The sequence below is a fragment of the Rissa tridactyla genome, chromosome 4 (genome assembly GCF_028500815.1).
Source record: "Rissa tridactyla isolate bRisTri1 chromosome 4, bRisTri1.patW.cur.20221130, whole genome shotgun sequence".
NCBI classification, from domain to species: Eukaryota; Metazoa; Chordata; class Aves; order Charadriiformes; family Laridae; genus Rissa; species Rissa tridactyla.
The window spans coordinates 16,847,913-16,864,685 of NC_071469.1; the positions used below are offsets into that span (position 1 = coordinate 16,847,913).

Sequence of the window (16,773 nt, forward strand, 5' to 3'; positions counted from 1 at the left end):
TAATTAAGAGTTGCTTTAAGAAATTTCTTTACCCACACTGGTAACAATTCTGTTTTCTGTCAAGAAGTGTAACTGATAAAGGGCTAATTAAATCAGGTAATCTGATCCAAACTTGTGCTTCCACACATGCTCTGAGAAAAGTGTCCCAGAAAGCTTGTCTGCTGTTTTTTTGCTTGTTTTTTAAAAAACACATGATCAGACTGGCAGCTCTAATATTCTAGTGTACGTTCTACCAAGCTTGTCCTGTCCTCAGATCGTCACAGGCACAACGTTATTAAGAACGTCAGAAAAACAGGGGACATACACACATACGTAAAAGTGAATGACACGCAGACCTACAATTTCCTACAAACTCAATGTGTCAACATTTAGAGCAAAATTCCTCCACTTCATAAATAGCTGAAGGAAAAAACGCTGCAAACATCAAGTGCCTAAACATGAAGGAAAAAAAAAGATTATAATGGCTTTACCTGTTAGCCACCTTTTCCCTTGAGTTACGAGAAGCCATTGCTTCCATTTGATTTGCAGCTAAATTACAACTGGTCCAGGACAGTACTAAATAGAAAGAACCAACATTTAAATGCACATCTAAACAGTGACTAAAATAGGCAGCAGATAAGGAGAAAAAAAACCAAAAACAAAAATTCAAGCTTTCCTTCCCCCACAACCACCCAAGTGTAGTTGATGACCTTCTAAGGTTCCCTGGACTACTGAAATAAACAATAGTACCACCTGGCCAGAGACACTTGCTTAAAAATCAAGTAATATGTAACAATTCTTACATTAGCAGTAACCTACCATATATTATAACACATTTCATTCCTCTTTCAGTGCTTTTAACCTATATTATTATACCAAATAAAAAGCACCTAAGGTTGTATTTTCTATACTTTTTTTTTTTTCTACTGTGACAAATGGTGAATACTTTTGCTACCACTCCAGGTCTACAGTCTTGGGCAAACACCAAAATTTAGAACCATTATTATGAAAATCTACACTTCTGCTTATGACTACCTTAACTACTTTTCTCGATTATTCTTTCAATACTCAATTACTTAAGCACTGCCAGGACATTATATACTCATAGACATAATAAAGTATCACTTTACCTTTGTCTTCTCCTTGTTCACCAATAATCCAAGCATCTTTTGCCAGTGCCTCTGCTTTCAAAAGATTTGTCAGTATATACTGAAATCTCTCAGTATCTAGGTTGGCACCTACTCCAATAACTCTACTTTTGGGAAATGCACTCAGCTTCCACGACACATATGTCATTACTTCAACTATACGTGAAAGAAAAATATGCTGCAATGAAGGACCACTTAAAATTCAACACAATGAATCAATGAATTCAAACTATGAATCACGATTACCAACCACAGGACGACGTTCTTTACTTTGGAAGAGGTATAAGCATGTAAAAACATATCAGTAATTTATTTCAATTTAGAACACCAAGTCAGGTGGGGAGGAGGTGAAGAAAATTCACAGCCCAAGTAAAGTTTTAAAGAGAAGTCAAGTGAAACTTCAGAATGAGTCACCATGCTTCCCTCTACCAAAAATATCACATGCTTCTCAATTTAATTCAGCCAGTGCTTAATTTCGTCTCATTTGGCAAGCACTCTCTTCTCCATCTCCACAGCTCTAAATGATAGGAAAGGTAATATCCGATTCTGATTGGCCAATCCAGCCAAAACCACGACAGCAAAGAAGCACTTGAGAAATAGAAAAGGGCAGTCTTCAGTGTGTTTACAGGACAGAGAGGCTCACGCTTACCTCTTTCCCTTTTAAGTAGTTTTTGCTTTGTCTAAGTTCACAGTATCACTGACCCAACATATTTAAACTTTCCACCAAAACATAGGCGCAATATTTACTACCAACAGTATATTATGTATACTAGGAGTCTGTGAGTGGGATCACATGGCACATAACACACATACATCTATCCTTACTTGCACAGGAGAAACGTATATGTAAAACTCACAACTGACAAGACAACAGCCAATGGATGCTGATCTTGTAGATACAGTAAGGTTGAAACTATGTACAGAAATAGTACAGAAAACATACCCTTTATACAAAACAAAGTATATTATTTTCTTTTATCTTTGTAAGAGTAAAGAAAAAAAACCTCAAAGACAGTGTCCTGCTCAAAGCTGAAAAGGAAAACATCTTTCAGAGTAGCAAGAATTTTTGACTAAGCGGGTATATTCAGCAGTAAGGTATTTTTAAAACAAGCCAGAGAGAAAGCCAGCTGGCAGACAAAGCATTAGGCAGAGTACCAACATACCTGGATGAGAAGCAACAAGGAGAACGGTGTTCTGACTGTAGTGTGATATTGCTGGGATAATTCCTCTGAACAAGTCCACATTGCTTTGTATGACATCAAGATAAGTCTGAGCATTTCCCAGAGAATTAACTGTAAGTACCACAACTTTTGAATCAGCTGAAGCAGAAAAATCTGAAAATATAAAGAAAATATGTTTTTAAAATTTATGTCATTCTATTGAGTTTTGGATGCAAACCAAAGAGCTGTCCTAAAGGCAGAACTGCAGCATCCAGCTAAGTGAGGGGTTCTTCCCTTCCTGTCTCCCACAGTGTGGAATTTGGGGCAACTCCACAGCACCTGTAAAACACAGCTCTCCCACAGAACTACTTCTCTGTTTTATAGTTGGCAAACACAGAAGGCAGACTGCAATTTGTCCAGTGTTACAGAGCAGAGACCACAAAACATCTAGATGGAGTTGATAGGTAATAAGCTTTTCCAAGTTTTCTTGGCAAGAGAGAAAAAAAAATAATACATCCACGAAAAGGCTCCTTCATTTTTATTCCAATTTTTAAAGAAGGGGAAAGACTTTTACTCCTTTATTTGAGACTTCGATAATTTTTGATCTTATAGCTCAATTAAGAACACGTAGACAACCATAAAAAGTGTTTCAACAGTCTATTTAACAACTCAAGTAAAAGAAATGTATTTATTAGCCCAAGAAAACACACAACTACATTTACTGCAGAAATTTGTAAGTCAAAGCTGCCTTGAGTGGGTAACTGAATGTCCAAGTACCATATAGGTGATCAGCTTGAACACAGAAACAAGGTAATTTGTCTGTCACACCACATCTGGAACCAGCTGAAGCCAAAGTAGAGGCCTAATGCACTGACGAACTGGAAGAATACTAAGGAGGATATAATTAATAGCAGCTTGCCCCAAACCTAGATATAAGCATACTAAAATAACAGGTGACAGTGTATAAGCATTTTTAATACTGTAACACTATTAATAGCACAGCCAGCAACAACATACAAGCTTTTTGTACCACAGCCAAATGTAAATATGTAATAGTTAACCACAAAGGCACAAACAAGAGATTTGTGGTACAGTTGCACAACCACGGTTCGGGAAAAAATGTGCTACCAGTAAAACCTGCAAAATAAGATCAAAGGATGTAGAGCAGGCAATGTCAGGTGCAGAATAAGCAGATAAGATGCCTGGTGGAACGAGAAAAAGTCCCTGTTCCTGAAATAAGATAAATTACATCAGAAGCACAAGAAATCCCCTCATTGCATCTTGCAGAGGGTGCAAGAGACACAAAACCACCACAGACAAGCAAGGAAGAATGGGGAAGTTGCTCAATTCAGTTCCAGTTTCCCTGTGGAAGAGCTTTTGAGCCACATCACCTCAACCTCTGCAACTAAGACCATCAAAGACTGTAGCAATCACCACTAATTATGGAAACACGGTATCAATTCTATTGAATTATACAATTACAGTTAATCAAGGACAAGATTTTTAAGAACTATTTGTCTGAATATGCAGTGATAACGATTAAGAGCTATTGCCGATATGCATGTTTAACGAACATCAATCTAGGAAAGCAGTACTTTGAAACTTACCTTTATTTATCAGCCTTTTTAACATCACTCTCACAGCTATCTCTAATTCCCTAACATACATATATTTTTTACCCCTCCTTCCTTCCCTCTACCCACCTATGATATGAGTCCAATTTCAGCATTAGCCTATTACCCTGGAAGTACAGATTCACATACCTCTACCTCTATAAACAGAATGAAAAAAGCCTGAAATAAAAGTGATGCAAGCTTTGCTGAACCTTCCCTTCCCAATTTTGCCCTGAAAAGATGGTAGATAACAACATCTTTTTAAAAGGATGGCCTATATGCCAGAGCCTCTGTATCTCCCTGGCTGTCCTGCTCTCATTAAAACGAGCACAAGCACACACAGTACAGTTACTCGCTCCCATTCCAGCAACAACATCTAATACCTTTGCTGATCTCCACATTTGGCAGAGCAAAGATCTCCAAGTCCATGGTCCCTCCTTTTGCTGCACCTTCAGAAAGATCCAGAAGAACTACCTTGTCTGCAGCACCCTGTACAAATAAAAATAATGCAGATCAACAACGGAACATACCAAAAGGTGTTCTTGTGGTGATGAGGAATAAAACCCAATATTCTTCCAGTTCCAGTGTTTGTTGTACTGTGTATAATAAGACAAACAAAATTACTAACCAAAATTACTGTCAAATCACAAGACAAAGAATTTATTTTATTGAGTTTAATTGTAAAATGACTCCTTACAAGACAAACAAATAAAAAACTCACAAAGCCGTCTCTGTGAAGTTATAAGTGTTGATGTTACTGAGCATATAGCCGTAATGAAGTACATACCATCTACAGGCTACCCCTTTCCAGGGGACCAGGAGATCCCAGTTGTAAAAGGCCACCACTTAGGCAAGAATCCTTTAACTAAGGATTTTCAAAATAAGTGAATTCAATATTCAACCATTTGTATTTAAAAATCTGACTGAGAAAACAAGGCAGAAACTAACACTTCTGTGTGTCCATAAGTTAACTGAAGAGGCAAATGACATAATCAGTGACATGGCTATTAAAACTGATGACTTATTTCTATGTGTCAGACACTAAGAACTAGGTTGGAAGCCTCTCTATAAATCAGGTCTGTTGCTATTTATAATAATTACATACCTTTGCTGCAACTGCTAACACACATGCAATGCCAAGATCTCCAGCTCCAACAACAGTAATTTTGTTAAAACATCCTTCATTTTTGCCTCCACCAAGTTTAGTCTTTGATTTCGTGTCAGTCTCTCCTACAATTAAAAGAAAACCACAAACTTAAGTGCTCGTCCACACTGTATCAATACAAGTATTGCTGCTTTATAAAGGATCATGGTTGTGCCAGAGCTAAACCAAATTACATAAACTTTTTTCAAAATAGCCATCAAGCCTGAACACAGAAAATTCATTGCAACTTGCACAGTGTGAAACACAAATATTCCTCTCTAGATAGGAATGTTTTTTCACTACGTAGCAAATATGAGCATAACAACATCAAGAAGCTAGAACCATACAAACAATACTCCCTTTGCTACTGTTGCAGGCGTGAATATATACCATGATCATAAAGTTTGCAAAGTATTTCTTATTTTGGAGACATGCAAAATGAAATTTGATTAAAATACAGTGATTTGGGGTTGTTTAGCCAATGCTACTGGTAACACAATGATTCTCATTCTGACTATAATGCAGAGAGACTTGCAACAGAAACGTTAAGATTGATTGCCTACAATCACACACCCGTGTGTGCTCACAAGTATGTATGTGCACACAGTTACCAGAAGAAACGGCAGGAAAGGGATAAAGGTCTGCACTAGTTGCCACAGATCACCATCCGTGATTTCACTAAAAGGAGGAGGAAGAAAAGACCGACCTGAAGAAAATGTGTCAGGATGAAGGACTGGAACCATAAAATACGTAAAATAAGGAAAGCATGACAACTGTGAAATTCAGGGATTTTGCTCAAGACTTACAATGGGTGAGATAAAGTAATGAGGCAAATATGCATCCACTCCCAAAGGGTGTAAAAGACAAGTCTGAAATCAGCTTGTCACCACTGAACAAGAAGAACCCAAGAAACACGATATAGGCTCAAGAGCCAGCACTCCTTGTCCTCAGTGTTGCACATCAGTGATTGTGATCAGACAGGTCTCAGGGCTTGCGACCGTGGATGTGAGAGTGTGAGTGAATGAGATCGGAAAGAATGAATGACGGTGATTGGGTAAAATCAACTTATAAAACAATCGTGTTTCCCTTCCACAAGATTTCACATGGAGTTTTGCTGCAGTAATTTCCAACAAGTTAGTAATACCAAGTCTACAGCATTTTTCAGTAGGCTTAAATGCAAACATCCAAAATGAGCTGCTTATTCAAATAAAGAGAATCTGAGCTCTCGGTTCAAATAGAGGCACTTTTGATTATACAGAGAAAATACCAAATACTGCAGACATGCAAACGCCAAAAATTCAGATCCTAAAATCGTGTAGGCATCTTAGTCATATCAAGTAATAACAACAAATAAAATAGATATTGTGTAGTAATGTTACAAACAAATATATGAAAACATCCACACCTGCAGTAATCTTTGCAATGTAGGAGAGAAGTTCCGATTGCCTGGCTGCTTCAGAAGATGACAGTGAATACAAAGGGAGCTCTTCCTCAAATTTTGCAATCATTTCCTTGATTAATCCAATAACAGTTGATTTAGGCTGAAACATAGCAGCACAGGAGACCGAATAGTTGACTAGCTATTTCGTATAGTGCTATTAGCTGTAATCTGCAGTATTTCATAAAGAACCATAGCTATACAAAATTTAATAAAATTACAAATATTGACACCCTTAATACTTACATAAACACTTAAGGTAAAGAAAAGCCTGGGAATTTCTATACCAATAATGAAAAATATATTCCATCTGTTTCAGAAAACTAGCACACACAAAAAAATCATTTTTACTGTCCTGGCAGTCATATTTATGTAAGTTATTTAATACAGTGCATAAAATCATTTCGCAACAGCATTGGTTTTTGAATCTCTATGCTAATGTTTCAGAGCTGTGCTGAAAGAGACACATCCAAAAGGTAGGAACTTCCATTGAACTTTCTTGAAGGATATGCAATTGGTCTACTATTATTATTCATTATTCACAGCAACAAAGAAAAAAGTATCAAAGGTCCACATGAGGCTTATACTGCTTTATAATGAAGTCAGTCCCTTTTTTCTTCAGCTTAAAATAATTTTCCTTACAAGCACTTACAACTTCCTTTACAATTGCTTCAGACAGCCTGAAAACTGTAATTTCAAGAGACATTCTGCTTCTCTTTGCATAATCATCACATATTTAAGATTAACAAAAACCAAAGAAAGTAAAAAGCCCCAAACTCTATCCACTTCTCTACACTGATCTCCACACGATACCATGTTTTATGCCCAAATACTTTCCTCCCCTGTCAGCCCCTCCACCTCTTACATGGCTCCAGTTTTGCAGGTAAGGCAAATAAATCCTGCCGTGGGCATCAACGTGCTTTCCCACTGAAATGGCCATGTTCACAGTCGGCTTCAAGAAGCAAATGGGGGGAGCAAAGGGATGAGAATCCAGAATCCACAGATGAATGGGTATGTTATAGAAATCACCTGTTCAACACAAAACAAAAGCCTTTGCTAATTTCCACATTGAGAAGAGGCACTAAAAACCAGGTGTGCGTGTCTGTAATTCATGTAGTAACAAAGAAAAAAAGCCTGACAGATCACTTTGTAGATTCACACTGGCAAGTATTTATGTTGCTAGTTAATTAAAAGAGACTTGTGTGCATCGACTTGAAGTGCTACTGACTGTGTCTGTCTTAATAGAAAGCTTTGATGATGTTTTGTTTCCCAGGATATTCTATCAGCCAATGTGTCCCCTTTTCCAGGCAAGGAAATCTCTTGTAGCTACCCATTTCATACTTATTTTATGACCCAAAATCTGATGTAAAGACACATCCATTAAGAGCTTTACCTCAGACCTCAAAGGCTTTAAGTTAAAAATAAAAAATTATCTACTAATTGTTTTTGGACACTTTCTATACAAGCATGGGGCTTGTAAAGTTCATGCAACCTCCATTAGAACCAAAGAGTTTGCCTTACACAGTCTCAAACTACATGATTTTTTAAAATAGTTAATTGACTTATTTAACACCAACTTATTTCAGCATCTATGAGCGCACGAAGGCATTTGTTTATGCAGTAGAAGTGGCTTCTGCCAATTCATGCAAAATGCTTTATAGCCACATTTAAAGAAGCTGCACAGTATATTGTTACGAGGCAGTACCCAACACATTTTACAATTAAATGCATAACTAGTAGGAAAATCATATTTGGTTTATCTTACCATATTTCACTGGAACAGTACCACTAAAATTCAGGAGGTCCTTCTGGGATCCATCCTTGAAGGCTGAAATTAAAAATGTGATTTTAAAAAATAATAATAATAATAAATCCTTTCAAATCTGGCATGGCATTCCCATCCACAACTACCAATATACAATGTTCCTGCAAGAGCCAAGGCTAAAATGTTACTAAGGTTGTTCCTCCCCCTTTGAGATAATTTCTTAATGGAATCTTAATGAAAATTGTATTGGTACAACTGAGCACATCATTAGCCTGAAAACCCCTTGTCCTGGGTAATGCTGGTGTTGTAGGAACTTTCAGTCAGGCTGAGGGATTCTGGAAGTTACACTTGATAAGCTAAAGACATAAAACCACTTTCAATACAGTAATGAGATATGGGAAAATGCTGTTACGCATAAAGAATTTAAAAGAACATAAATCTTCTATAATTATTGACAAGTTAAAATAAAATGAAATTTAGTGAATTAGTTGCCTAGGTTTATTATATGTCTGCATTCTTCAAAGAGCTTTCAAAAATAGTCACATGGCATGAGAAATTTTACTGCAAGTCAAAGACAGGAACACAACCGAAAGATATTGACACTATTCAGATTCTACTATACACAGTCTGAATCTACAGCAAATAAGAATCACAATTAGTTCAAAGTAACTGTATCAGTTCTTACTGTATGTGTTCATGGAGAACGTGAAGTTTGGGTAGGTCTTGCTAACATTCTTTAGTTCTTCAATGGTCAGGTCTCTGAATTTATACTGGGAAGAGAGGAGAAAAATCATTACAAAATGGTTTATTTCACAGGCTGCTTCTTTCATTTTCTGATATAGGGAAAAGGAACCAAGAGAAAGTTGAAACCCAAGAAGGGAAAGGTAATAATTACTCGCAGTATTATAAATAGTTTTGGTGTGAAATGCATTCTCAAAACATTTGATACAAGAAAAAAAAGCTTTAAAGGTATCACAAGTCTGCTGTCGATACACTGGAACTCAAAATTCTGAACATCTTTCCTCATATATCACTTTTCCCTTTACAGTTGTGTGAGCAGTGACTTAATAAAATTTACTCTCCTCTGCACATCATCATTAAAACCAATATAAAAATATAAACTTCATAGCAATGACTTTTTTTTTTTCTTACACAGTTACTACTGAAGACTCAGCTCCACCTGCATGCATTTTAGAAGAGTTTCACAAGATGTCTATTTCCACAAACATATTAAATGTGTAAGTAATTAGCCTTTGGGAATTTTTGTTCATGTTTAAGCTGTCCTTGAGAGCTGAGAAAATTCAAACAAAATAATGCATCCCTCTTTCCCACCTGCAGAAAACCTGCCTACAGATTTAACACAGGTACTGACACTTAAAACGTGATGTGAAAGTAATTATCAGCAAGGATGAACCACTGCTAATTCATTTCAACTGTCCCCAGCCAGTCTGGTACCTGAACTTCCAAGAGATTTGCATCCTCCCACATCTAAAAGTATGAACAATATTTTTCATTTCCTAGATTAGAGCTTCTGCTTCTCATTTTAGGAAGTCTGTCCTGGAACCCTCTCCTAAGCAAACACAACTGCAGCCTGACTGGCTTAAAGAGCTGCTCACTCCACTAGAATACTCCTCACAAAGTAGTAGCTAAAATCTACAATCTCTTCAGTACAGCACCCACCAGAAACAGCAGCGATACTACAGCTATGTGAATGGTACGACTGTTTTCCCCTTTGTACAAGAAAACACAAAGCTGCTGAGAAGAAACACTTTTTAGTCTGCTTCTCCACACTCAATCTTACAGGATACTGTGAAGTCAAGCAGTAAAAAAAAAAAAACCAACATAAAAATAATCAAAGGTGCTCGAATTAGGAATGCCTACACAATTTAACATATTTTCGGAAGTATTGATACAGCTGGTTGTGAAATCAAACCCATCTTCCCCCAGCTGACCACCACCTTACTTGCAATGCATAACGAGGCATTCCTATCAAACATTTTGTTCTTTTCTAAAGATCGGATGATTCGTGAGGCGAGTCGGGTATAGACCTTTCTCATTTTGCACCTACAATTATGTGGCACGCCCGAAATTTAAAGGCGCATACCTCAGTTTCTCGTCTGGGAATTAAAACGCCTCTACATTTGAGGGATGCTATAAATCTTGGGTTTCTAAAGCGCGGAGATACTAATGCAGGGATCGCCGCAAAAAGTCCCCAAAGAAACGCAACTCTTCATGGCGAGTAAGGTTTAAATTGCGTTCAGCACATCCCACGCGTTGTTGTGTCCCGAACCACGGGGATAAAACCACGCGTGGCGCAACTTTAAACTCCGCTGCGGTAAGGCAGTGTACACCCCGCACCCCGCAGGGATCAGAAGCCCCTCATAAGCCACGATGGCGGAACGGGAGGCGGTTGAACCGCGCAACTCCCTCAGCTGCCCCCTTCCCCTCACAGCTCCTCGTTCGCCCACCCGCGGGAACTTCTGCCCGCCGGGAGCCGCCCCTCTCTCTCCCCTCCTGCTTCAAGGGAGCCGCTCCGTTCCCTCCAACCCGCCTAAAAAGTCGACATTTTCCACAGCCCTTCCTCCTCCCCTTCCTCCTCCGCCGTCTCAACCGCGCGGCGGGGCCCGCACGCCCCCTGCCCACCCGGGCGCGCGCACCTTGCCCAGCCGCTTCCTCAGCGCCTCCTCCGAGAGCTCCATGGCGGCGCGGCCGGGGCCGGGGCCGGGGCCGGGACGGGCCGGGCCGGGCGGCGCCGCCTCCCGGCAACCCTTGCGCCGGGTCCCCTCAGCCCGCCGGCCTCCCTGAGCTCGCCGGCCTGGGAGCGGGCGGCTGAAATAAAAAAAGTTTGGTTTTTTTTTTTTTATTTTCTGGATCTGCGAGCGGGAGGTCAAGTAAACGCGCGTTGCGGCGACAGGTGACATAGAGCTCTTGGCTGGGTGCCATTTCCACCCATCGTGGTACACCAGCCTGCCAGCAACCTGTAAAAAAGGCTGAAATATGTGGGGGAAAAAAACAGTGCACCGCGCTGGTGAGACCCCACCTGGAGTACTGCGTCCAGCTCTGGAGTCTTCGGCACAAGAAGGACATGGGCCTGTTGGAGTGAGTCCAGAGGAGGGCCACAAGGATGATCGGAGGGATGGAACACCTCTCCTGCAAGGATGAGAGACTTGGGGTTGTTCAGCCTGGAGGAGGCCCTGGTGAGACCTCACAGCGGCCTTCCAGTGTCTGAACGGGGCCTACAAGAAAGGTGGGGAGGGACTTTTTATAAGGGCATGTAGTGATAGGACCAGGGCTAATGGCTTCAAACTGGAAGAGGGTAGATTTAGATTAGGTATCAGGAAGATGTTTTTCACTATGAGGGTGGTGAGGTGCTGAAACAGGTTGCCCAGAGAAGCTGTGGATGCTCCAACCCTGGAGGTGTTCAAGGCCAGGCTGGATGGGGCTTTGAGCAGCCTGGTCTAGTGGGAGGTGTCCCTGCCCATGGCAGGGGGGTTGGAACTAGGTGATCTTTAAGGTCCCTTCCAACTCTAACCATTCTGTGATTCTCTGATTCTATCTGGGAGCCTGCTTAGGCACGTTCTTCAAGACAACAGGCAAGGGTATGCCATACGTGCAGTCGTAGACGGAGAGCAGAGGTCTTGCAGGATCCGCACACGCTGCTCCAGGGGCACCCACTTGGCAGGTGCATATCCTGGAGTATGCCTGCCGTTTTCTGCGCTGGGAAAAAGAGATCTGTAGAAAAAACGTTACTGAGCCCATGTGGGAGATGAACAGTGCTCCTCTAGCAGATCACTTCTGATGCGTGACAATGCCAGACAGTTCTCAGATACTGTCCTCCTTTCCTTTCTATTTCTTCCCTCACTAAACTATCATGAATTTTGAATGTAATCTGTCTGTGTGCAATAACAGAGAAGTAATCTCTGCTAAGACCATACATAGATGTTATAGGGATTGGGGATTTCTTCCCTCTGTGTTGACAGTGTCACAACTGATTTGCAACTTTATGGACTTACAAGTATGTAAATACAAATCTGGAATTAAATTATTTCCCTACATTAATCTACCTCTTATTTTTTGAGCCTTCCTACCACACAGTAAAGATACCAGAAAACCGCCTTTTGGAAAGCAGGCAGTGCAAGTCTTGATGGCCAATTCAGCAGAAAACACAGTGGGTTCAGCTAGGCTTAAAAGGAGACAAATGCCAGTGCTATCCCCATAGCTGCTAGAAAACTGAGCTTTCTCAGTGAATCAGTATCTGATTATTTTAAAATTTTGCTTATTAAGACATGGTGTTCTCCATAGCAGAGGCTGATGTATAACATAGAGCAGATACTCTAGTATCTCGGCTTAAAGAAGAGAGATTGACTTTATCTTTTTCTGCAGTAGGATGCTAGGACCATTCCATACTGGTCTTTCTTGCGCTTATGAATCCCAGCTGCGTGGATTCACAACAGCATTTTATATCCAGGGTTGCAAAAGCCCGTGCAGAAGCAGAAACCATAGCTTGGCATTTCGGAGGACAGTGCTGCATGGCTGCAGCAGCAGTGGGAGTGGTGGAAGTAGCCAGGCTGGCGCTCAGTGGGACAGTGGGGTTTTGTGAACCTCAGTACAAGGGGAAAAGGGATATGGGGCCTCTTGAATGGGTGAGACATAGGGTAGGATGCCAACCTCACCACAGACTGGCTCTCTGTAAGGAGGAGATATGGTGAGGACCACCTTTCCTCCTTCTTGGTGGTCTCACTTTGCTTGGGCCTACGCTTCCTCCAGGCCCATATTTGTGCAGAAGCTCCTGACCTCCAGGAGAGTGTTTGCAGGGCAGGATGTGGGAAACAGCAGCAGAGACCAGGCATTTCACCTCCAAGCTCTTGGCCCTACTCTACACCATACATGTGAGGCCGGTGGCATCCTAGATGCTGTGTCCCTAATGCCATCAGCCCAGAGAAGCCCCTGCCATCAAGAGGGAAGGGAGGCAGTTTGTCTCAGGGACTCTCACCAAGTATAACCTTGCACATTGCGTTCTCTGGCACAGTGAGTGCTGCAGTAGAGACCCTCTGTAAACAGGGGCAAGTATTCTGGGCAACCTGGGTTTTGTGGTAGGAAGAACAGGAAATTAAAGCTTTACTGGGACCCTGAGAACTCTGGTCTGGGACACACGCAATGGCAGCTGCCTTCACCGCAGTTTCCTACAGATTCTGTGGCTACATGCTTTTTTGGAGGGTGGAAACAGTGGAACCTGTGATGAGCTGTTACAGAATGATCTCCATGAACATTTGTCTAAACCCTTTTAAGAGACAATTTGAAAATTATTTTGTTTCACGAAGGCCCTGGCATAGACTAATGTTTGAGAATAGAGTGCGCTCTTTAAATATTTAATATCAAACATTTAAATTTTTAATTTCTCCTTATTTCACAGTAAAAACAACTAGGAAAGTCTGATACTTACAGTTATTAGTAGGTTAGGTGTTTGGAAACACTTTTAAAAATCTTTATGTGCATACATAACCAAAATAATCACAGAAACCAGAGCAGTAACAACATACCCTTGGTAGTTACACATCACTATATCGTCTCAAGAATAAGCGTGGTAATACCGTTTCTGTGTGAGGCTCAGGGGTCACCCTTGACTAAGCCTGCACCCAAACTACAGATCCAAATTTCTCAGTACTCACTATTCAAACTCTCCTTTAAATTCAGAGCTGCGCCTGTACCCTCTCAATCCAAATCTGCTCTAAATGTAATTTGGAATGAATAACTCCATATTAAATTAACAGATCCTAACGCCAACTAATCTCTAGGTAATGAAATATCTTGCTAGCGGCTAATGTTCTGCCCACACAGAGCACAACCTTGCTACCCCACCTACCACCCTGTACCAGCCCTCTAGTAGCTCATCTCCCACCATCACTCCATCTCTACCTTTCGTTACTAAAGTTCCTTATATTTCAGTTTCTGAAGCTGACTCTCGACTTCCCTAGCCCAGCACCTCCCAAGTGTTAAGCAAGAAGGAGGCCAGCAATACGATTGTAATTTCTGAAGATATTTTCTGCCGATTATTTACTTCATCTGTGTATGCTCACACGCAGGCTTCAGTCAGCCAAAGTAGTACGAGGCAGGCCAGAAGCACTGAGGGTAGAGCTGAAGTTGAACATGGCCAGATGGAGAGATACTGGTAGCTCCACAAGCAATGCAGGTGTCCTCTTAAATGCAGTCTTGAAGATAAACACACCTTGCCATACACCATCCATGGGTGGTTGCAAGACAGTCATGAGATGTTCTTTACTGGACATACTACATTTTAACCTGCTACTAAAGTGTTCATTCTTTTACTCTATTTCATCATCTGTTGGTCAGAGTTCAGAGTTTTGACTAACATCTCTCTGATTTGATGGCAATTCTAAGTTTATATGATTTCTAGAGGTAAGAATATGAAACTTAGCTTTCAGGATTAAATAATATATTATTTCTGCTCTAGAAAAGCTTTCAAATGCAGCTTTTATCTGTCTCTGCTCTAGAAAAGCTTTCAAATGCATTTCAACTTACAACACAAAGAATCTGGTAAAGCCAGTGCGACTGGTAACACTGTGCTCCTCTGAATGAGGCCATGGCATTTTGCTTATGTTCTTACCAAACAAGCTACAGAAAGTTCCCCAAACTGGCATTTATTGAGCAATACATCCAACTCTTATCTTATTACAACTCCTTCCTCCATAGAAGCGCACCTTATGTATTCAAAACCATCGCATTTTGCCAGCAGTACGGGTCCTCTTGCTGACTTTGAGACTTGATAGAAAAGATGGCTAATTATACAGAAAGAAGGCTGCAGTTTCTCAGATGCTAAGGGAGAGGGCAAGCCTAAAATGACAATCTCATGGAGCTCCTTCTACAGCATGTGGCTTTTGAATTTTACTCAGCTCCACACAAGAGGAAAATGGCATAATTTTTACTGTCGTGAACTTTCATAATCTAGTCTCGTTCTTCTGCTTACCTGTGGGCATCCTGTATCTCTAGGTATGCCAGCTTACAGCAAAGCCAAGGGAAAGGGTTCTCAATAACGTGCATCTACAATTCAGGAAACATTTTGAAGTATTTTCTTTGGTGGAGAAAATCATGCAATACTGTGAGTTGTCCAAATTAAGTTGAGAGTAATGGAATGAAAATTACAAGTTGAACTTATTAATATTAAATACTATGGGAAAAATTTGCACTTCTGAAATATGCTTGAGTGACCATTGCAGATAATGAAGTTTTGGGAATGAATGAAAACCAACTGCAACAAGTGTCAGGAGCAAGTTTCCTCACAAATCCCAAACTGGCTTCAGCTCTGGAAACATCACAAGCAAGAGCGTTATCTAGCTCAGTGTTCACCTTTGCTCTGAGCAGCCAGTAGGTCACCTGTGCGTGAGCTATGCTGTGACCATTTTATACATCATAACTATCAGTTTAAAAGCACCATCCAACCAAGACTAGATTTAAACCAGCAGTTTCGAGGTAGATCAGACCTCGTTGCCAACTGCATATGGCAGCAAAGTCTTCCACAGAATAGTTAATTTTTCCTGCAAGTTTCAGCATCTCTCACGCTGCTCATAAACAGGGCACGCCGTAGCCCTGGGCCACATCACACACTATATGCTGTCATCGCCGCGTTCCCTTTGTGCATGCAGCCAGCAAACAGAAGCTGGGTTAATAAAGGGTTTGCTGGTTCACTCATTTTGGCTGGGGGGAAGAGGGCTGCCAACGACAGCGTGTCACTCTGGATGAACTCTGAAGATTCACCTTATGTGACCGGGCTGCTTGCCTGGGCATCATTTGCGGTCACATTTGACGCTGCTGTAGAAGTCTTAAAACCAGGCTTCCTGCACAGTCTATAGAAGTTAAGAACCAGATAGAGCAGATTGACTTACCTTAGTGCCCCTCCCGTGCAAAAATAATGATAAGCAGAGTTCTTTCTCAATCTCAGAGCAGCAGGTGTAGTGCTATAAAATACGCACCACTTCTTTGTCTGAACAAATCTCATGACGTACTGCATCTGCTGAGGGACCACAAAGTACTCATGCAATGCAAGAGCTAGAGGAATCTGGCAGGGAGGGGAATTACTATGATGGGGAGTTGAGGACAGACACATAACAAACATCATATATCCATAGTTATATCATTCAAGGAAGACAGTTACCTCTCACGAACAAGTCCACAAGAGAGATTAAGTACCTTGAGAAATACATGCAAGGCACTCAAAAAAACCCTTTTGCACTCAGTGCTTGCATAAGTATGCTCTCGTAGTTATTCTGAGTGCACTATCAAACCTGGAATACTACGCTCAAGTGTTTTTTCAAGTCATTCCTTTCCCAAGAAAAAAAAAAACCCACCACCAAAGCTCTTGATTCTCTTTAAATTGTCAATTGCTATAAACTTTCACACACATAGTATGAGATGGCATCAGATACTCGCCTTTCCTCAGCTGAGGAATGTTGAGAAACTGGGCAGAAGTTGCTTCCAACACACAAAAAAAATTTCTGAGTTTACCAGTGC

The 16,773-nt window shown here is 40.8% G+C and overlaps 1 protein-coding gene across 1 annotated transcript in view; it reads right to left on the minus strand.

The window, feature by feature from the left end:
• Positions 1-11,033, minus strand: part of UEVLD (UEV and lactate/malate dehyrogenase domains) — a 14,573-nt gene extending 3,540 nt beyond the window's left edge. The window contains exons 1-10 of the mRNA XM_054198341.1: positions 10,905-11,033; positions 8,933-9,017; positions 8,248-8,310; positions 7,348-7,511; positions 6,450-6,585; positions 5,006-5,130; positions 4,284-4,389; positions 2,291-2,461; positions 1,110-1,283; positions 471-555 (exon numbers count right to left, since the gene is read on the minus strand). Of these exons, the coding sequence (XP_054054316.1) occupies positions 471-555; positions 1,110-1,283; positions 2,291-2,461; positions 4,284-4,389; positions 5,006-5,130; positions 6,450-6,585; positions 7,348-7,511; positions 8,248-8,310; positions 8,933-9,017; positions 10,905-10,946 (1,151 nt within the window). The 5' untranslated portion in view covers positions 10,947-11,033. The remainder of the gene's footprint in view (positions 1-470; positions 556-1,109; positions 1,284-2,290; positions 2,462-4,283; positions 4,390-5,005; positions 5,131-6,449; positions 6,586-7,347; positions 7,512-8,247; positions 8,311-8,932; positions 9,018-10,904) is intronic.
• Between the last annotated feature and the right edge of the window lie 5,740 nt (positions 11,034-16,773).